The sequence below is a fragment of the Mesoplodon densirostris genome, chromosome 14 (assembly GCF_025265405.1).
Source record: "Mesoplodon densirostris isolate mMesDen1 chromosome 14, mMesDen1 primary haplotype, whole genome shotgun sequence".
NCBI lineage: Eukaryota > Metazoa > Chordata > Mammalia > Artiodactyla > Ziphiidae > Mesoplodon > Mesoplodon densirostris.
Window position 1 is genome coordinate 88,929,954 of NC_082674.1, and position 17,139 is coordinate 88,947,092.

The window sequence follows — 17,139 nt, forward strand, 5'->3', positions numbered from 1 at the left end:
ACATAACTTGTTTATTTGTCATCGCCAGTGCTCAGCACAGCACACAATAAATGCTCAATATAGACTGGAATTCTCAGGCTAACAGAGGAGATTGACACAGAAATAAACGGTAATTAGTGCAGTATTACCAGTACTGATAAGATGAAAGGTAGAGGAATTCTAGGCTTTTTATGACTTCGCCTTTAGTTTTCTAGCTTCATTGCTCAAGGTGGTTTTCCAGCCAAACAACTTCTTGCTGTTTCTCCTATAAGTCCTGGGCCTCCTTGAGTCCATGCTCCTGTGCTTGCAGTTCTTTTTGCCTGGAATGCCCCAACATCCACATCTTACCTTGTCCTTCAAGATCCAGCAGGAAATCCTCTTTCCTACCTCTGAACTCTTGTAGCCCTTTATCTATTGATATATCTTTCTTATAATATAATTATAGTTGAAGTTAAAGAGTAGTATTTGCATATTTAACAGCTGTTTTGTTAGGTGGTAGGACTTTGAGGGTTTATGTTCTTTTCTATTTTTCTGTATAATTCCAATTTTTCTCTAAAGGCAAATACTAATATTAATTTCTTTCTTTCTTTTTGAAACGAGAAGCAAGATAGAATAGTGACTAAAAAGCTCATATTTTGGAGGTGACTATTTGTATTTGGACCCTGCCAGTGCTACTTAATAACCATATAACGTTGAGTATTTTCATAATTTTTGCCTCAGTTTTCTCATTTGTAAAATGCGGGCAATCTCTTAAGGTTGTGAGGATTAAATAAGGTATAGAACTCCCTTAGACAGTTCTAGAACATATATTTACTCAATCAACGTTTGCTATTTAAAAAGGAAGAAATTTTGACATATTTTATTACCTCGGTTGGATGACCAGCTTCTTGAAAGCAAATCCCTGACTTACTTAGCTTTGTATTTTAACTGTGCCTATTGTGGAGCCTTGTATGAGATATTTAGCAAATAGAAATGTAGCAAATATTTGCTAAGTAATGCAACTGAATATTTGGCTAAGTATTATTTTATTTATTTATTCATTTTTTGGTGGCACCGCGTGGCTTATGGGATCTTAGTTCCCCGACCAGGGATTGAACCTGGGCCCTCGGCAGTGAAAGCACAGATTCTTAACCACTGGACTGCCAGGGAATTCCGGGCTACGTATTATTTTAGACCAATGTTTTTAAACAGATGCAGTCCCTGAATTTCAGCAGTTCTTGTGTAGCTTAGGAAGTAGTTGCATCTGCTTGCCCAGAGAGTACATTCGCACTTTCTGTTGTTGTTGTTTTTAACCTACCTCATATTTCCTCAATGGGGAACAATCTTTGATCAAATGGCAGTAAAATGACCAGGTAAGGCAGTACGTATTTTCTGGAAGGGATGGAAGTGCCTGGATCCTTCCCCAAAATATTTTAATAAGGAAGCCACGTGGGAAAACAACAGAGATATTATATCACGAGGCTACTAGAATGAGAGCCACAAGGAAAGTCCTATGCTGGTTCTGTAACCTTGGCTTCTGAGAAAGAATGCTGCCATTAAATGATAGAGCAGTGGTTTAGACTGGAAACCTCTTCATTACCCACGTGTTTTCTATGAGAATTTTTTAAAACTAATTAATTAATTTATTTCTTTATTTTTTGGCTGCATTGAGTCTTCGTTGCTGTGCGCGGGCTTTCTCTAGTTGCGGCGAACAGGGGCTACTCTTCGTTGTGGTGTGTGGGCTTCTCATTGCAGTGGCTTCTCTTTGTTGCAGAGCACAGGCTCTAGGCACGGGGGCTGCAGTAGTTGTGGCACTTGGGCTCAGTAGTTGTGGCGCACGGGCTTAGCTGCTCCGCAGCATGTGGGATCTTCCCGGACCAGGGCTCGAACTCATGTCCCCAGCATTAGCAGGCAGATTCTTAACCACTGCGCCACCAGGGAAGGCCCTATGAGAATTTTTATATGGTATTTTCAGTTTGTTGTACATATTCTCTCTTTCACTCACACACACACACAGTTATTCTAGAAAGGTGCAGTCTAATAGAAACAGAGTTTGAGCCACATAAGTAATTTTAAATTTTCTTATATATATATATATATATATATATATATATATATATATATATAAAGCAAAAATAAAAAACCCGAGTGGAATTAATCTTGATAATATATTTTATTTAGCCTGATTTATCCAAAATAATGTGATTTTAACAAGGAATCAATTTAAACCTTTTTAATAAGATATTTTACTTTTTGTTGCAAAACATGATATGAATGTATTTACGTCTACACACAGCTCAGTTTGGACCAGCCACATTTCAAGTGCTCAGTAGCCACCTATGGCTAATGGCTGCCATGTTGGACAATACAGTTCTAGATTATCTGCATGATCCTCTCATAACATACCTTCATTTTTGCTTGCTCTTTTTGGTATCAAAGTGCCAGTTGTCATGATCTAATAAAACATTAACAGAAGCAAGCAATGGGAAAACAATGCATCAGTACCAACTGACAGCCACATGACAGGCCTTGGAATGAAGAAACCAAGAAAAAGCAAAACTGGGGGAGAATCAAGAATAGCTCAGCAAATGGTGCAGGATGCCCAGTGCAAAAGAATTTACCCTGTACCTGTCACTACCACATTCATGTTGCAGGTGATTTTATTTCATCCAAATATTCCCTGTCACATTAAGTAATGATGTTATTTGGATTTTATTAACTTTACTGTTTTTTTTGGTGTTTAATTTATAACTGTAATTTGATAGCTTTTTAAAAGCTATAAACATAAGGACATTTAGAAATTTATACTTTTATAATAATTTATATTATTTAAATAATGTAATTGTCATTAAAAATATTTCCAGAGAGCATGAGAAGGGAGTTTGTGAAAATTTTCCTCCCTTTTAATGGGATTGTTCCTTAAGTTGGAGAATCACCGAGGATATGAAAGGCCAGCCGTTTATAAGAAAACCTTTCCAGACAGCAGAGGGGAGGAGGGGGAGCCTTAGGGACTTGGAAATATTTGACCAGGATGTCAATATAGACCACGTAGAGATCAAAGATAAGATTTCTGAATGAACAAATACAACAAAACAGAAACAGACTCATAGATACAGAGAACAAACGGGTGGTTGTCATGGTGGGGGCGGGGGGGAGATGAGTGAAGTAGATGAAGAAGATTAAGAGGTACCAACTTCCAGGTAAAATGACTTATTTAGTCATGGCGATGTAATGTAGAGCATAGGGAATATAGTCAATAATATTGTAATAACTTTGTATGGTGACGCTTAGTAACTAGACTTATGATGGTGATCATTTGTGTATAAAAATATCGACCTGAAACTAATGTAATATTGCAAGGCCATAATACTTCAATTTGAAAAGTAATAAAATGTAAAGGTAAAACGTAAAAAAAATAATAAGATTTCTGAGAGAAAGATAGAGTAAAACGTAGGAAGAGAGTGAGAGAAATGGCTAATTGCTACAGGGCAATTTGCTCCCCTCAGACACAGCCTATGGTCTACAAATACTGGGGAGGTTTTACTCTTTCCTTGGCTCAGTTGGCCAGAGAGATCACTGCACACCATCTGGTCACAGCAGATGCTGAAAGCAGAAGCTAAGCAGCAAATTGTACCGCAGCCAATACTGCCTTTTCTGAACCTCTCCCACCCCCTGCCCCACCCGCATTCATCACGCAGTTCCCCTTTCCAGCTCCCTCGGGCAGAATTTGCAACCTTGCATTTTCATTCTGTATAAGTGCCCTGTCTCATCATTTGAACACACTCGCTCAAGCCCCACCTCTTCTCACTTTGGTCACAGCAAGTTTCCTGCCCCTCCCAGCTAGTCGGTGCTCTTGGCAGCCTGTGATTTAGCCCCTGTCACAAGTGGATAAAAAAAGACAAACAGACAGTAAAGTTGCTCAGCTGTCCCTGCTCCTTCTCTCATGACTCAGGTCACAGGTCGTGAAAGAGAAATCCCAATTTGTTGAACACGGAAAACTCACTCAGTGAAGAAGCCATGTGAAAGTTTCCACTTTGAAAATGTCTTCAGTCTAAGGTCAGACCTCTGTCAGTCACATACACTGGTGAACGCAGTTCTTGGCCCTGGCACTCCTGGAGCTCACATCCAGCTGGAGAAGATAGATATTAACAAATAATTACATGATTACTACTAGGAAGAAAAGCACAAAATGCATTAAGAGCATTAAGAGAGTGTAACAGGAGAGACTGGGGAGTCTCAGGAGGTGTCATTTAAGCCGAGACCCGAGAAGGTGAGGTAGCCGAATGAAGAGAGACGGAAGAGGGTCTGCTCAGAGTCAACAGCACGTGCACAGGCTTTGAAGCAGGTAAGAGTTTGCTATGATCAAGGCACCAAAAGTGTACAACTACCATATGACCCAGCAATCCCACTACTGGGCATATACCCTGAGAAAACCATAATTCCAAAAGACACATGCACCCCAACGTTCATTGCAGCACTATTTACAGTAGCCAGGACATGGAAGCAACCTAACTGTTCATCAACAGAGGAATGGATAAAGAAAATGTGGTACACATATACAATGGAATATTACTCGGCCATAAAAAGGAACAAAATTGGGTCACTTGTAGAGATGTGGATGGACCTAGAGACTGTCATACAGAGTGAAGTAAGTCAGAAAGAGAAAAACAAATACCGTATATTAACACATATATGTGGAATCTAGAAAAATTGTATAGATGATCTTATTTGCAAAGCAGAAATAGAGACACAGATGTAGAGAACAAATGTATAGATACGGGGCAGGGGGCAGTGGGGGTGATGGGAAGAATTGGGAGATTGGTTTTGACACTATGTATAAATTAGATAACTAATGAGAACCTACTGTATAGCACTGGGAACTACTCAGTGCTCTGTGGTGACCTAAATGGGAAGGAAATCCAAAAACGAGGGGATACATTTATTCGTATAGCTGATTCATTTTACTGTACGGTAGAAACTAACACAACATTGTAAAGCAACTATACTCCAATAAAAATTAATTTAAAAAAAGAAAAGGCACCGGAAGAGGCCAGTGTAATGAGAATGTGGTAGGCAAAGGGAAAGTGAAGGGAGCTGAAACTAGCCAGCAAAAACTTAGATCTTAGTTGAAGCCGGTTGGCCAGCCATTGAAAGGTTTTCAGGAGAAGGGTGATGCCATCTACACTTTAAAATGTGGAAGCAGTTAAGAGGGTATTGTGGTTGTCTGGGCAGAAGATGGAGTTGACCTAGACTAGATCAATGGAGAGAAGCAGACACAACTGAGATCTACTCTGGAGAAATAATTCAGTGATGAGCTGACTGTGAGTCAAGGCTAAGTTCTGTGTTTCTGGCACAAACAACTAGCTCGTTGTTCCCAATTACTAAGATAGAGAAGATGGGAGGAAAAGCAGCTTTGGGGGTAGATCAGGAGTTCTGTTTTGAATGTATTAACACTGAAATATCTACGATGCAGATATATACAGGTCTGGAGCTCAAAGAAGAGACCAGGATGACGATCATCTTGGCAGGTACCAACGTATAGATATTTACAGCCATGGCAGTGGATACAATAGCCAGGGGTAGAGTAGACAGTAAGAGGTGCCAGGGCAGAACCTTGAGGAGCCCTGATATTTAGAGGCCACATAGAAAGAAGAAATGGCAAAGGAGGTTGAGAAGGAGCAGCCAGAGAAGCAGGAGGGAACCTAGGAGGGGATGTTATAAAAGCAAGAGAAGAGTGTTGAAGGATAAGAGAGGGGGTCAACTCTATGGAATGATCTTGAAAGTTCCAGGAAGAGGACTGAAGGGAAAGTTTATAAAAGTGGTGACCTTGGGGAAATCTTCTGACTGTGTTCTCATCTTCACGTTCCACTGTGGTGATTTCGGAGGGAAGCTTTATAAATGCCATCAGTGTGGGGGAGGAGAGTCAGGCAGGAACCAGATGTATTGATGAAAACCTTTGTCACTCAGGCATGTCCTGTGGTACTCACTGAGGAGTAGCCTTCTCTGAAAGTGAAGGCTACTCTTTTTTTGCTTCAACTGTTTTTAATTGAATGATTCTTTAAATTCTATAGTGCTTTACAATTTTCAAAATTTTCACATTTCATATAATCCCCTTGAAAGCATACTCTTGAGTAAGAAATGGTGACAAGAATTTGGCTCAGATCGCCTTCAGTCACAAAGAGAACCCAGAGACTCTAAAGTTTTTAGAGTCTTTTCTCATATTTTTTGCCATTTTCCTTTGCTATCTTAACCCTGCCACTTACTAGCTGTGCACCTGTGCACTTATTTATCCTCTTTGTACCTCAGTTTTCTCATCTGTAAAATAGGGACAATAATAAGACTGATAAGAGGATTGGATAATACATGTAAAATACTCAGAACAGTGCTAATATGTTGGCTATTATTAGTCTCAGAAACCAAAGTTTGTGTTGTTGACATCTTTTCTTTTCTCCTAAAGTTCAAAAGCTATTTCTCTCATGTCTTAAAAAAAAAGGGACTTCCCTGGTGGCGCAGTGGTTAAGAATCCACCTGCCAATACAGGGGACATGGGTTCGAGCCCCGGTCCGGGAAGATCCCTCATGCCGCAGAGCAACTAAGTCTGCGAGCCACAACTACTGAGCCTGCATGCCTAGATCCTGTGCTCCGCAACAAAAGAAGCCACTGCAATGAGAAGCCCGCGCACTGCAACAAAGAGTAGCCCCCGCTGGCCACAACTAGAGAAAGCCTGAGTGCAGCAGCAAAGACCCAAAGCGGCCAAAAATAAATAAATAAATTTATATTTTTAAAAAAAGGAAATGGATTTGAAAATTAGATTTGCCATTTACTAGCTGTGTGATCTTCAGGAAGTTACTAACCACTCTGTGCCTCAGTTTTCTCATCTGCAAAATGGGGATAATAGCAGTACACTGCTTTATAGAGTTATGGTGAGATTAAATGAGTTATGAAGCGTAAAGCATTTAGAACAGTGCCTGGCACATAGTAAGTGCTACCTCTTAGTTATGTTGTTCTCTGCAGCTAATCATTTCCCTCAGTATTGCCACCGCCTTTAATCTTGAATGTAATAAAATGAGGACAAGTAAAAAGTGTGTAGATTTTTTTTCATGATAAAATACAAGTTTTGATTTATTTGTAATTAATTCTAAGGAGATAATAAGCAAGAACATGATAGATTGGCATCTAAGTACTGAAGTTTGGAAGATAAACAATATTTTCCATAACAATTTTTGGTGCTGCTGTCAGAAACATGTATTTTTAACCACAAAACGTCATCTCTCTTCTTTAAAAAATCATACAGGGCTTCCCTGGTGGCACAGTGGTTGCGAGTCCGCCTGCCGATGCAGGGGACACGGGTTCTTGCCCCGGTCCGGGAAGATCCCACATGCCGCGGAGCGGCTAGGCCCGTGAGCCATGGCTGCTGAGCCTGCGCGTCCGGAGCCTGTGCTCTGCAACGGGAGAGGCCACAGCAGTGAGAGGCCCACATACTGCAAAAAAAAGAAAATCATACAAAATTTTTGTAAATGGTAAAAATTTAGTAAGAGTTCTTTTTGGCAGGCCAAAAGGAAGAAAAAGGAGGAAAAAGAAGAGGAGAAGAAAAGGAAGGAGACAGGCAGGCAGGCTAATAAAGTACAACCTTTGGGGAGGATCATGTCATTAAATGTTCTGTAACCTTGTCAACCCTCCTGTTCCACTTGCTCCATTCCAGCCGTTACATGCTGCCAAATGCCCTCTCTTCACTCTGACCTCACACAACTGTGATAGACATATTTTGTGAAAGAACATGGGTTTTGAATGAAGACAGACCTATGTTTAATCCTGGCACTGCCATGACTAGCTGGTGGTCATGGGCAAATTACTTTAACTTTGTTGCTTCTTCTATAATAGATATAATAATATATTGACCTCACAGGAACATTAGGATTATATGAGTAAACGTAGGGGAAGTATCTAGCATATTTCCTGGCACGTGGTTAATGGTCTATGAAACTAGTTCCCTTTTCTCCGCAGTCTGACTCCCTGCCCCCTTTCCTATCCTGTCAAGTAAGTAAGGTCCCCTTCCTTCTCCTTGAAATTAGAAGAAAACTGAACTGCATCTCCTCAGGGTGCTACACGGACTCCGCCAATATCCAGAACCCTTTAAACAGAAGCCACCCCCAGTTCAAATATAAGAAAGAGAAGAATTGAAGAAAGAACCTAAATCCTGAAAATTCTGAGGCTGATATTCTCCAACCACTGGATCCTTATTAACCTGCTGCCTTTCACCCTAGAATGGTTTATGAAGGAGATATCACAGCGGCCCTGTAAATCACTGGAGGCTTCTGTGCAGTCTTCTGAACAAAGTTCCCAGCTTGTTATGAGCTGGGATGGATTGCTTGTGAGCCACGAGCTCTCCTGTTTTCTTTTTTTTTGGTACGCGGGCCTCTCACTGTTGTGGCCTCTCCCGTTGCGGAGTACAGGCTCCAGACGCGCAGGCTCAGCGGCCATGGCTCACAGGCCCAGCCGCTCCGCGGCATGTGGGATCTTCCCGGACCGGGACACGAACCCGTGTCCCCTGCATCGGCAGGCGGAGTCTCAACCACTGCGCCACCAGGGAAGCCCATCTCTCCTGTTTTCTGTCGGCCTTATGGCCCTGTCAAAAAGGCTGAACATACTCCTTGGCCTGCTTCCCTGAGTCCACACTTTCACTATGGCCATAAAGGTGATTCCAGTATAAAGGCGAGGACAGGACTTTGCCAAGAGTCAGGGGTCCCTCCACTCAGCTCCCAGAGACCCATGGGCACACCTCTCTCACTTATCTACTCAACTGTTAACATGATTTGTCTTCCACCTCACTGAGCTAGAAACCTAGTTAGAACAAGTTTGTATCTTATTCAACTTTTTAAAAATATCCTTACTTCCAAGAACAGTGCCATTTACCTAATCCTGGGTGTTTCTGATTGGTGCTGGAGTGGGTGTCATTTTGTCTCTGCTTCTTAATCTTTTTTGTATTTTCCAGTGTGTATGCGTACATGTGTGTGTTTTAAACAAAGAACATGAATTGCTTTCATAGTAAGAAAAAAGGAACAATTCTCTGGTTGGGTGTTTCGGAGACTGGGCTGTCCTGTCTTAGTGCTACAGTATGTTCTAAGATGAAAGTCAGGAGTATGAAATGGATAGGCATGGCCCAAACTAGCCTAGTGTGAAAGCAGCATCATGGTCCGGGTGTTGATATTAATTTCCCTAAGGAGGGGCACTAGGGTGTGGTAGACAATCAGAGGGCTTGGGAGAACAGGTTTTACCAATCGGTACAGAAACATTTCAATATTTTCACAACTGCAGTGCCTATCCTGATGCCATTATGAGCTCTAGGTCATGAAGGGTGCCCAGCATAATCCTTACTTAGAAATTGCTCTGGGATGATAATGAGTCCTTGATTTCTTCAGGTAAATCAGTTACACTGGAGGTTTGATGGGTGGTGGAATGTGTTGGTGTTCATAAGCTCTGTGGTTCCTTCTAGACGTGGAACACTGTTAGAGTTTAGCTGCCAATTCTGTGGGTCCCACCACCATGGCCTCCTCTGCCCAACAGTTCTCTCTCACCCATTTATAGTTTTAAGTGATTTCGCCTGTGTGTGGTCTGGTTTCCTCCTTAGCTATCTATTAAATATTCAGGCCCACGTGAAGTGGAGGGCTAGAGGGAAGGCTTCCATGCCAGGCCTCATCTTGCTGGTGAGTGACTTCAGGCAAGTGGTCATCTCTCTGAGTCTCAGTTTTCTCATCTGAAATGCAGAACATAATACGTACCTCACAGGATTGTTGGGATTATAGAAGATGGTGCTGAACCCAGTGCCTGGCACAGAATAAGTGCTCAATAAATGGTACTTAATAGCAGAGCATGGACTCTGGAGCCAGCCTGTCTGGCTTCAGTCTCTGCCCTCCCCTTACTAGCACCCTGACCTTAGACATGTTCCTTAAACCTCCTGTGCCTCATTTTCCCCATCTGTAAATGGACATAATAATAGCACTTACTTCATGGGCTTACTGTGAAAATTAAATAGGATAATATTTGCAAAGGGCATAAAACAGTGCCTGACACATTATAAGTGTTCAATAAAGCTTAGCTATTATTAGAATGATCATTAATAGATGTTTGATTATAAATGTGCTTTGTGCTTGCATGAATGAAATGAATCATGAGATATGAATTGTCTTGGTTTAATAAGCTCACATCATATTGAAACAGGAGGGAAGGGGGCAGGGCACAACCTTTAAATGAATGACATAACCATAGGACATGACAAAAACTGGTTAGAATCAACTAGGTCCACGATGGCAGAAGATATGACTTCCAGTGGACCTTGAACCTCATTATACACTCATTGTAATATATTAGCATACTAAATGACACACCCACAGGTGCCAGGACAGTTCTGAGGCCAACCATAAGAGGCCCAAAAGTGGGTGGTGACCCAATTCATGGAAATCCTTGCCCCTTCCCCAAAATAGTGGGAATAATCCACTCATTAGCCTATGAAATTACCCAGCCCATAAAAACTAACCATGCCATATTTTGGGGCCTCTCACCTTCTAAGATGGCCCATACTCTGTGGAGTGTGTTTCTCTCTAAATAAATCCACTTCTTACCTATCACTTTGTCTCTCACTGAATTCTTTCTGCGATGAGACGTCAAGAACCTGAGCTTCATTAGGTCTTGAGACCAGGTGTGTGGTCTCAATTAAAAGACCATGGGGGACTTCCTTGGGGGTCCAGTGGTTAAGACTCCATGCTTCCAATGCAGGGAACACGAGTCTGATCCCTGATCGGGGAACTAAGGTCCGACATGCTGCGCCATGGGGCAAAAAAAAAAAAAAAAAAAAAGACCCAGCATGTAAGTCCCAATCTGAGTTGCACGGTTTCAATATTTGAAGAGATAAGACAGATGCACAAATATCAAGATGTCCTTCTGAGGACTGACATAGGATTATTCTCATATTCTATGATAGCCCCAAAGAGAGGGCAATGAATTCTGCCTATCGGCGTTATGTTGGAGCAAAAATGCTCTCTTGCCTGTGTGTGGTCCCAATTCTTCCTTATGTGTCAATGAAACATGTGAGGCCACTTAACGTGGAGGCCCATAGGCAAGACGGGCAAGTCAGGCAGTCTGGGGGTGCAGCCTTGGGGATGAGTAGCAGCGGTTCTGGGGAGTAGATGGAGGAGGGCAATCAAACAGCAGGCAGAGGTACAGGATGTGCTCAGTGGAGGGGAGAGCAAGGAAAGAGCATGCAGAAAGGCTATTTGGGGCCTGAGTTAGAAGGGCCTGAGCTCCCCACAGGACTGGGGCTAAAAATTAGAGCATGAAGTACTTTTGTTAAACAAGTGGTATTTCAATATAATACTGTGGGAGCATGGAGGGAAGTTCTTTCATTAGGCATAGTAAAAAATATATAATAATGTTCTCATGCTTTCACTCTCAAGAGTTTTCTTTTTGGGAAAAGAGAATTTCCAGAATTTTGCAGAGCGGTGAGAGGGTTGTGTATCCTAAAATCTGGGCATGTCTGGTTCCTTTCCCTCTTCAAAGCCACTCCTGCAAGGTCCAAGTAACTGTAAGGCCCTCCTCACCAGGGCTTGCTGGGGATAGATTCTGTGAGTTATCACACCCAGGCATATAACCTGAGGGCGTGCTCTGAGCTGTACAACCTTTCACATCTACTGTCTGGAGGGTCCTCAGCACCACAGTCTTTTTCTTAGTCTCTTCTCTTGATTATTGTATGTCTACCTTTCCCTCAAACCCCAGGAGGGCAGAAATCTGATTTAAAATTTTTTTTGAAATAATTTCAGACACACAGAAAGGTTGCAGGAAAAGTTCAAGGAATGCTTACATACTCTTCGCCCAATTCCCCAGTTGTTAATATGCTATATTCACTGTATGCTTTATCAGCTTCTCTTTTTGTATATACATCTTTATGGACTGAATTGTGCCACACACACCCCAAATTCATATGTAGAAGCCCTAACCCTCAGTACCTTAGAACGTGACTGTATTTGGAAATAGAGCCTTTAAAAAGGCAATAAAGTTAAAATGAGGTGGTCACAGTGGGTTCTAATTAAATCTGACTGGCGTCCTTATGAGAAGAGGAGATTAAGACATACAGAGAGAGGTGCCAGAGGGGTGCTCCCACCGATGAAAGGCCACGTGAGGACAGTGAGAAGGCGGCCACCTGCAAGTCAGGGAAAAAAGCCTCAAGAGAGGGCAAACCTGCCAACACCTTGATCTTGTACTTCAGCCTCCAGAACTGCAAGAAAATTAATTTTGTTTTTTTCTACCAATTTTATTGATATATAATTGACATAGAGCCCTGTATAATTTTAAGGTGTACAGCATAATGATTTGACTTACATACATCAAGAAATGATCATCACAATAAGTTTAGCAAACAGCCATCATCTCATATAGATATAATAATTTTTTTAAGCCACCCAGTCTGTGGTATTTTATTGCAGCCCTAACAAGTACATTCTCTTACATAACCACAATATGATTAGCTATAGGAAATTTAAATTGATACAATGCTATTAACTGATCTACAAGACTTTATTATTATTTTGCCAGTTGTCCTATAATGCCCTTTATAGCAAAAAAGAGGCAGGAAAAAAAAGAAGAATGAAAGAAAAAGAACGAAAATAATTGGGGGGTGGGCGGGGTGTCTGGGATCACATATTACATTGAATTGTCATGCCCAGGCTCCTTTGATCTAGAAAAGTTCCTCATTCTTTGTCTTTCATGACTTTGACATTTTTGAAGAGTACAGGCTGCTTTTCTTGTAGAACATCTCTTAGTTTTGGCTTATCTGGTATTTCCTTGTGATTAGATCTACCAGTACATTGCAAAATTTCAGGAATGTGCCTTTTTCCTGGACTGTTTTAACATTCCAGGTCCATGATCTCTCCTCTCATTGTGTAAATAAGAAATCTGTAACAATTTTAGGGAATTCAATGGTTTAGGAAAATCACTTTATTCAATATTCAGACTTGCTAAGATTTATGAAGTGGTGTGTCTTCCTCAATGCGTCATATCTGGGGGCATATAATGTGTTTTTGTCCTATTACTGGTGTTAATTTTGATCACTTGTTTAAGGTGATGACTGTCAGGTTTCTCCACGGCAAATGACTGTCAGGTTTCTCCCTTTGCTATTTTTGTTTTTTTAATTTGGTTGTGCCCGACGGGCTCCTCAGTTGCGGCTCGCCGGCTCCACTGTTGTGGCATTTGAATTCTTAGTTGTGGCATGCATGTAGGACCTAGTTCCCTGACCAGGGATCAAACCCCAGCCCCCTGCATTGGGAGCAGAGTGTTTTAACCACTGCGCCACTAGGGAAGTCCCCCGCTTTGCTATTAAAAAAATATCCTGTGGGAGAGATACTTTGAGACTATGCAAATAGGGCGGCCAGCCAGATAAAATACAGGTAGCCCAGTTTAATTTGAATTTCAGGTAACAGACGAATACCTTTTTAGTAAAGTACGACCCCTCCTCCCAATCCAAATTTAACTGGGCATCTTGTATTTTTATTGCAAGATCTGGCAACACTATATGTAAATAACTTGGTCCTCATCCAACTTCCCTCAGTTGTTTTGACATCCATTGATGATTCTCAATCAATTTTTACTATGATTTTGCCAAATAGTCGTTTTCTAACTGCACCATTCTTCTACATTTATTAGTTGCTATTCCATCTGCCTATCTTTTTATCCACTCTTAAAGCGCCTGGCACACAGTAGGCACTCAGATATTTGGGCAGTGAATGAACGCGTTGGCCGGGCGTCCGTGACAACGTTTGCCAGGGGCTTGCCTTCCTCAGCCAGTCTCGGCAAGCTACGGAGCCTTCGGCACCATCCAGGGCCTCGCTCTTGGCGCTTTTTGCTCCAATCACGAGCATGGCTTTACCAGGCTTCTCTGCGTTTGAAGGAAGACAACCGATCGGTTCCTTCAGCTCCAGCGGCCCAACAGACTGCAAGTGAAGAGCCGCAGGGACCAATGGGTGCCGGCAGGAGGCGGGGCCTGCCACGCGGCAGCGGTATAACTGCAGGGCCCGCGCGCGTTTCCCTCCCGGCGCTGGCCATGGCTGCAGTGTCCCACTTGTCCACTTTGGCCACCCGGCTGCTCCGGCCGGCGCAGAGCTGCCGCCTCCACCATCGCCCCTTCCACCTCTCGGCAGTTCGGTAAGAGGGTCGGGGGGCTGGGTCAGCGCGGAAATCCGAGGTGAACCGAGCGCGGGGCCCGCCCAGGGACTCCCTTCCTGAGCATCTCCGTCCCGGGAGGTGGTGGCCACCGAGAAGGGTGTGGCGGGGCGACGTGGCATCCCAGAGTGGCCGCAGCCCACCACCAGGGCGCTCGTTCGGCTGTGTGGGCTGGAATCGGGAGCCCGCCTTTCGGAGGAGCCGGCCTCCGGCAGGCTCCGGGCGTCGCCCTGTCTCAAGGCCAGTCCGCCGGCTGAACGGGGCCCACGGCATGGAGCGGAGGTGCTGGCGGGCCCTGGGACTCCGCGACTTACCTGGGAGCGTACGGAGGTCACCGGTCAGAGCCTGCCGGCCGCCCTTGGCCCTGATACCAAGAGCGGGAAAGCAGAGGAGACGTTTTGGCGAGCGCGGGGAAGAGTTGTGAGCGAGCAGCCTTCAGTGAGCCGTGCCTTCCCGGGACGCTAGCGGCGGCGGGGGTTGGGGCGGAGCCTTGCTCGCCGGGTACCAGCACTTCCCTCCTCCTCCCGGTCGTGGGTGTGGCTCGCGCTGCTCTACAAGCTGCCCCTTCCCCTCCCAAGAGAATAAATGTGTTGTGGTCACCAGGACTTTGACTGCAGCCCACCCGGAGTCGGTCAGTGCCAGACCGAGTAACTTGAGGTGGTAAACGCCCGGGAAGAGAAGAGGGAAAGCTCTGTCTGCGTTTTCTTAGGGAGGTAATAAATATTTCCTGATGGTTTTGGACCTCAAATTCCTATTCTAAACCTAGGTTGAAGAATCTTTTTTTGGGGGGGTGGGGTGGAGGGAGAGCTGTGATTTCGTTCCTTAAAGCTATGCACCCTCTTTCCCGTCAATCTTTAGAGCCTTTACACTGCAGAGACCTAAGCCTTGTAACAGCAGCCCCTTTATCCAGGCACTGTGCTAGGCTGTGCGAATTCGGAGATGGTAAAAGCGGTTTTCTTTAGTGGAACTTCCATACCTGTCAAGAGGCAGAACACGTACATGTGGCAGAAAATGTAATTTCCAATCAGTGTAAAAATGCTATTAGAGACGTTTCCAAGGTGCTGTTGGAGCACAGAATGGGGATTAATGCGTTCTTGAAAGAAGTCTTCCGAAGGGACATTTAAGGTTTTCCTTAGTCTGACCCTGACCTGCCTTTCCAGCCCCATCTTTCATTACTGTCTGTTCTCTTCCCTCTTCCTCCCTTCCTGAGTTCTGGCCACATGTGCTTTCATGATTGAAGAGATTTATAAAAATACTCCAATTCCTTACCTAAAGAACTGGAACAGTTTGCTCACACTCGCCAGTAACAAATGCCCTGCTTTTGGGGCTTCCCTGGTGGCGCAGTGCTTAAGCTACCTGCCAATGAGGGGGACACGGGTTCGAGCCCTGGCCCGGGAGGATCCCACATGCTGCGGAACAACTAAGCCCGTGCACCACAACTACTGAGCCTGTGCTCTAGTGTCTGCGAGTCACAACTACTGAGCCCACGAGCCACAACTACTGAAGCCCATGCGCCTAGAACCTGTGCTCTGCAAGAAGAGAAGCCACCGCAATGAGAAGCCCAGACTCCGCAATGAAGAGTAGCCCCTGCTCGTCGCAACCAGAGAAAACCCGCACGCAGCAACAAAGACCCAATGCAGCCAAAAATAAATAAACAAAATAAATAAATTTATAAAAAACAAAAAAACAAATGCCCTCTTTTCATTCCCTTTTCTGAATGAAATGTAGGTTTCCACATCTCTGAAGGCAATAAGTACATTGGTATTCAAGTTTGTAATGTATTGCTTTGCTTACTGCTAGTTGGTAAAATTAAAACATCCTTTAAAAAATATGGGTCTAAGGGCAAGACGGGAATAAAGATGCAGACCTGCTAGAGAATGGACTTGAGGATACGGGGAGAGGGAAGGGTAAGCTGGGACAAAGTGAGAGAGTGGCATGGACATATATACACTACCAAATGTAAAGTAGATAGCTGGTGAGAAACAATGGCATAGCACAGGGGGAGATCAGCTCGGTGCTTTGTGACCACCTAGAGGGGTGGGATAGGGAGGGTGGGAGGGAAGGAGATGCAAGAGGGAAGACATATGGGGACATATGTATATGTATAGCTGATTCACTTTGTTATAAAGCAGAAACTGACACACCATTGTAAAGCAATTATACTCTAATAAAGATGTCAAAATAAAATAAAATTGAACAGAAATGAAAAAAAAATATGGGTCTGCATGTATTCCTTTTTGGGGGGGGTAGTGTGAGAGTTTTCATGGTTAGAGAGATATTACTGTAGTCTAAGGCGACAGTGAGGTAAAGGAAAAAATGGACTTTGGAGGCAGAAGTTTGTGTTTGAATTTTGTTTCTACTGTCCTCAGCTTCTTGTACTGTATAACATGCTTATTATAATAGTCCCAAGGTAACTGAGAGTAACGTATGTAAAACTCTAAGCAAAATATCTCGTGTTTAAGAGACGTTAGATCCATCCCCCTTTGTGTCTTTGTTCACTCATTACTGATTCCATTAATTAGTTGATAACAGAACTCTTTCCAAAATAAGTTGATCATGAATTGTAAAATGCACCTGATATTAATTTTTCATGGAAAATTACAGTACTGTAAACTATTGAATTAGAAGGAAAGTGAAGATGCTACTGACTTGGATTTCAGTATGCATAATTGATGCATAATTTTATTGGAAATTTTTCTAAACACATCTGTGAAAGCACTCCTAAATGTGTTAGCTCATATGGTTAATCCATTTGGGATTCCCCGTAGGACTGATCTCAGTCTCCATTTCCATTTATTTTGGGGTAGCAGTAACTTTATCTGCCCATTGGCAAAAAAAAAAAAAAAAAAAAAAAGTTGGGAAATTAGGTAATGACTCCCTCTCAGGACTGTGTTTTACATTTGGCAGAGTTGTGGTATGCAGGCGAGGGCTAAAACACAGTTATGTTGTAAAAGATACTCCGTGCGTTGTGGC

General features: G+C 43.2%; 1 protein-coding gene and 1 long non-coding RNA gene across 2 annotated transcripts in view; one reads left to right on the top strand and one right to left on the bottom strand.

The window, feature by feature from the left end:
• On the bottom strand, positions 1–14,671 carry LOC132501184 (uncharacterized). The gene is made up of 3 exons (XR_009534185.1): positions 14,481–14,671; positions 3,962–4,087; positions 1–1,904 (listed from the first exon to the last, which is right to left on the bottom strand). It is a non-coding gene; the product is annotated as an uncharacterized LOC132501184 (long non-coding RNA).
• Positions 14,013–17,139, top strand: part of MTHFD2 (methylenetetrahydrofolate dehydrogenase (NADP+ dependent) 2, methenyltetrahydrofolate cyclohydrolase) — a 19,663-nt gene continuing 16,536 nt past the window's right edge. Inside the window, exon 1 of the mRNA XM_060116637.1 lies at positions 14,013–14,148. Coding sequence (XP_059972620.1) covers positions 14,048–14,148 — 101 coding nt within the window. The 5' untranslated portion in view covers positions 14,013–14,047. The remainder of the gene's footprint in view (positions 14,149–17,139) is intronic.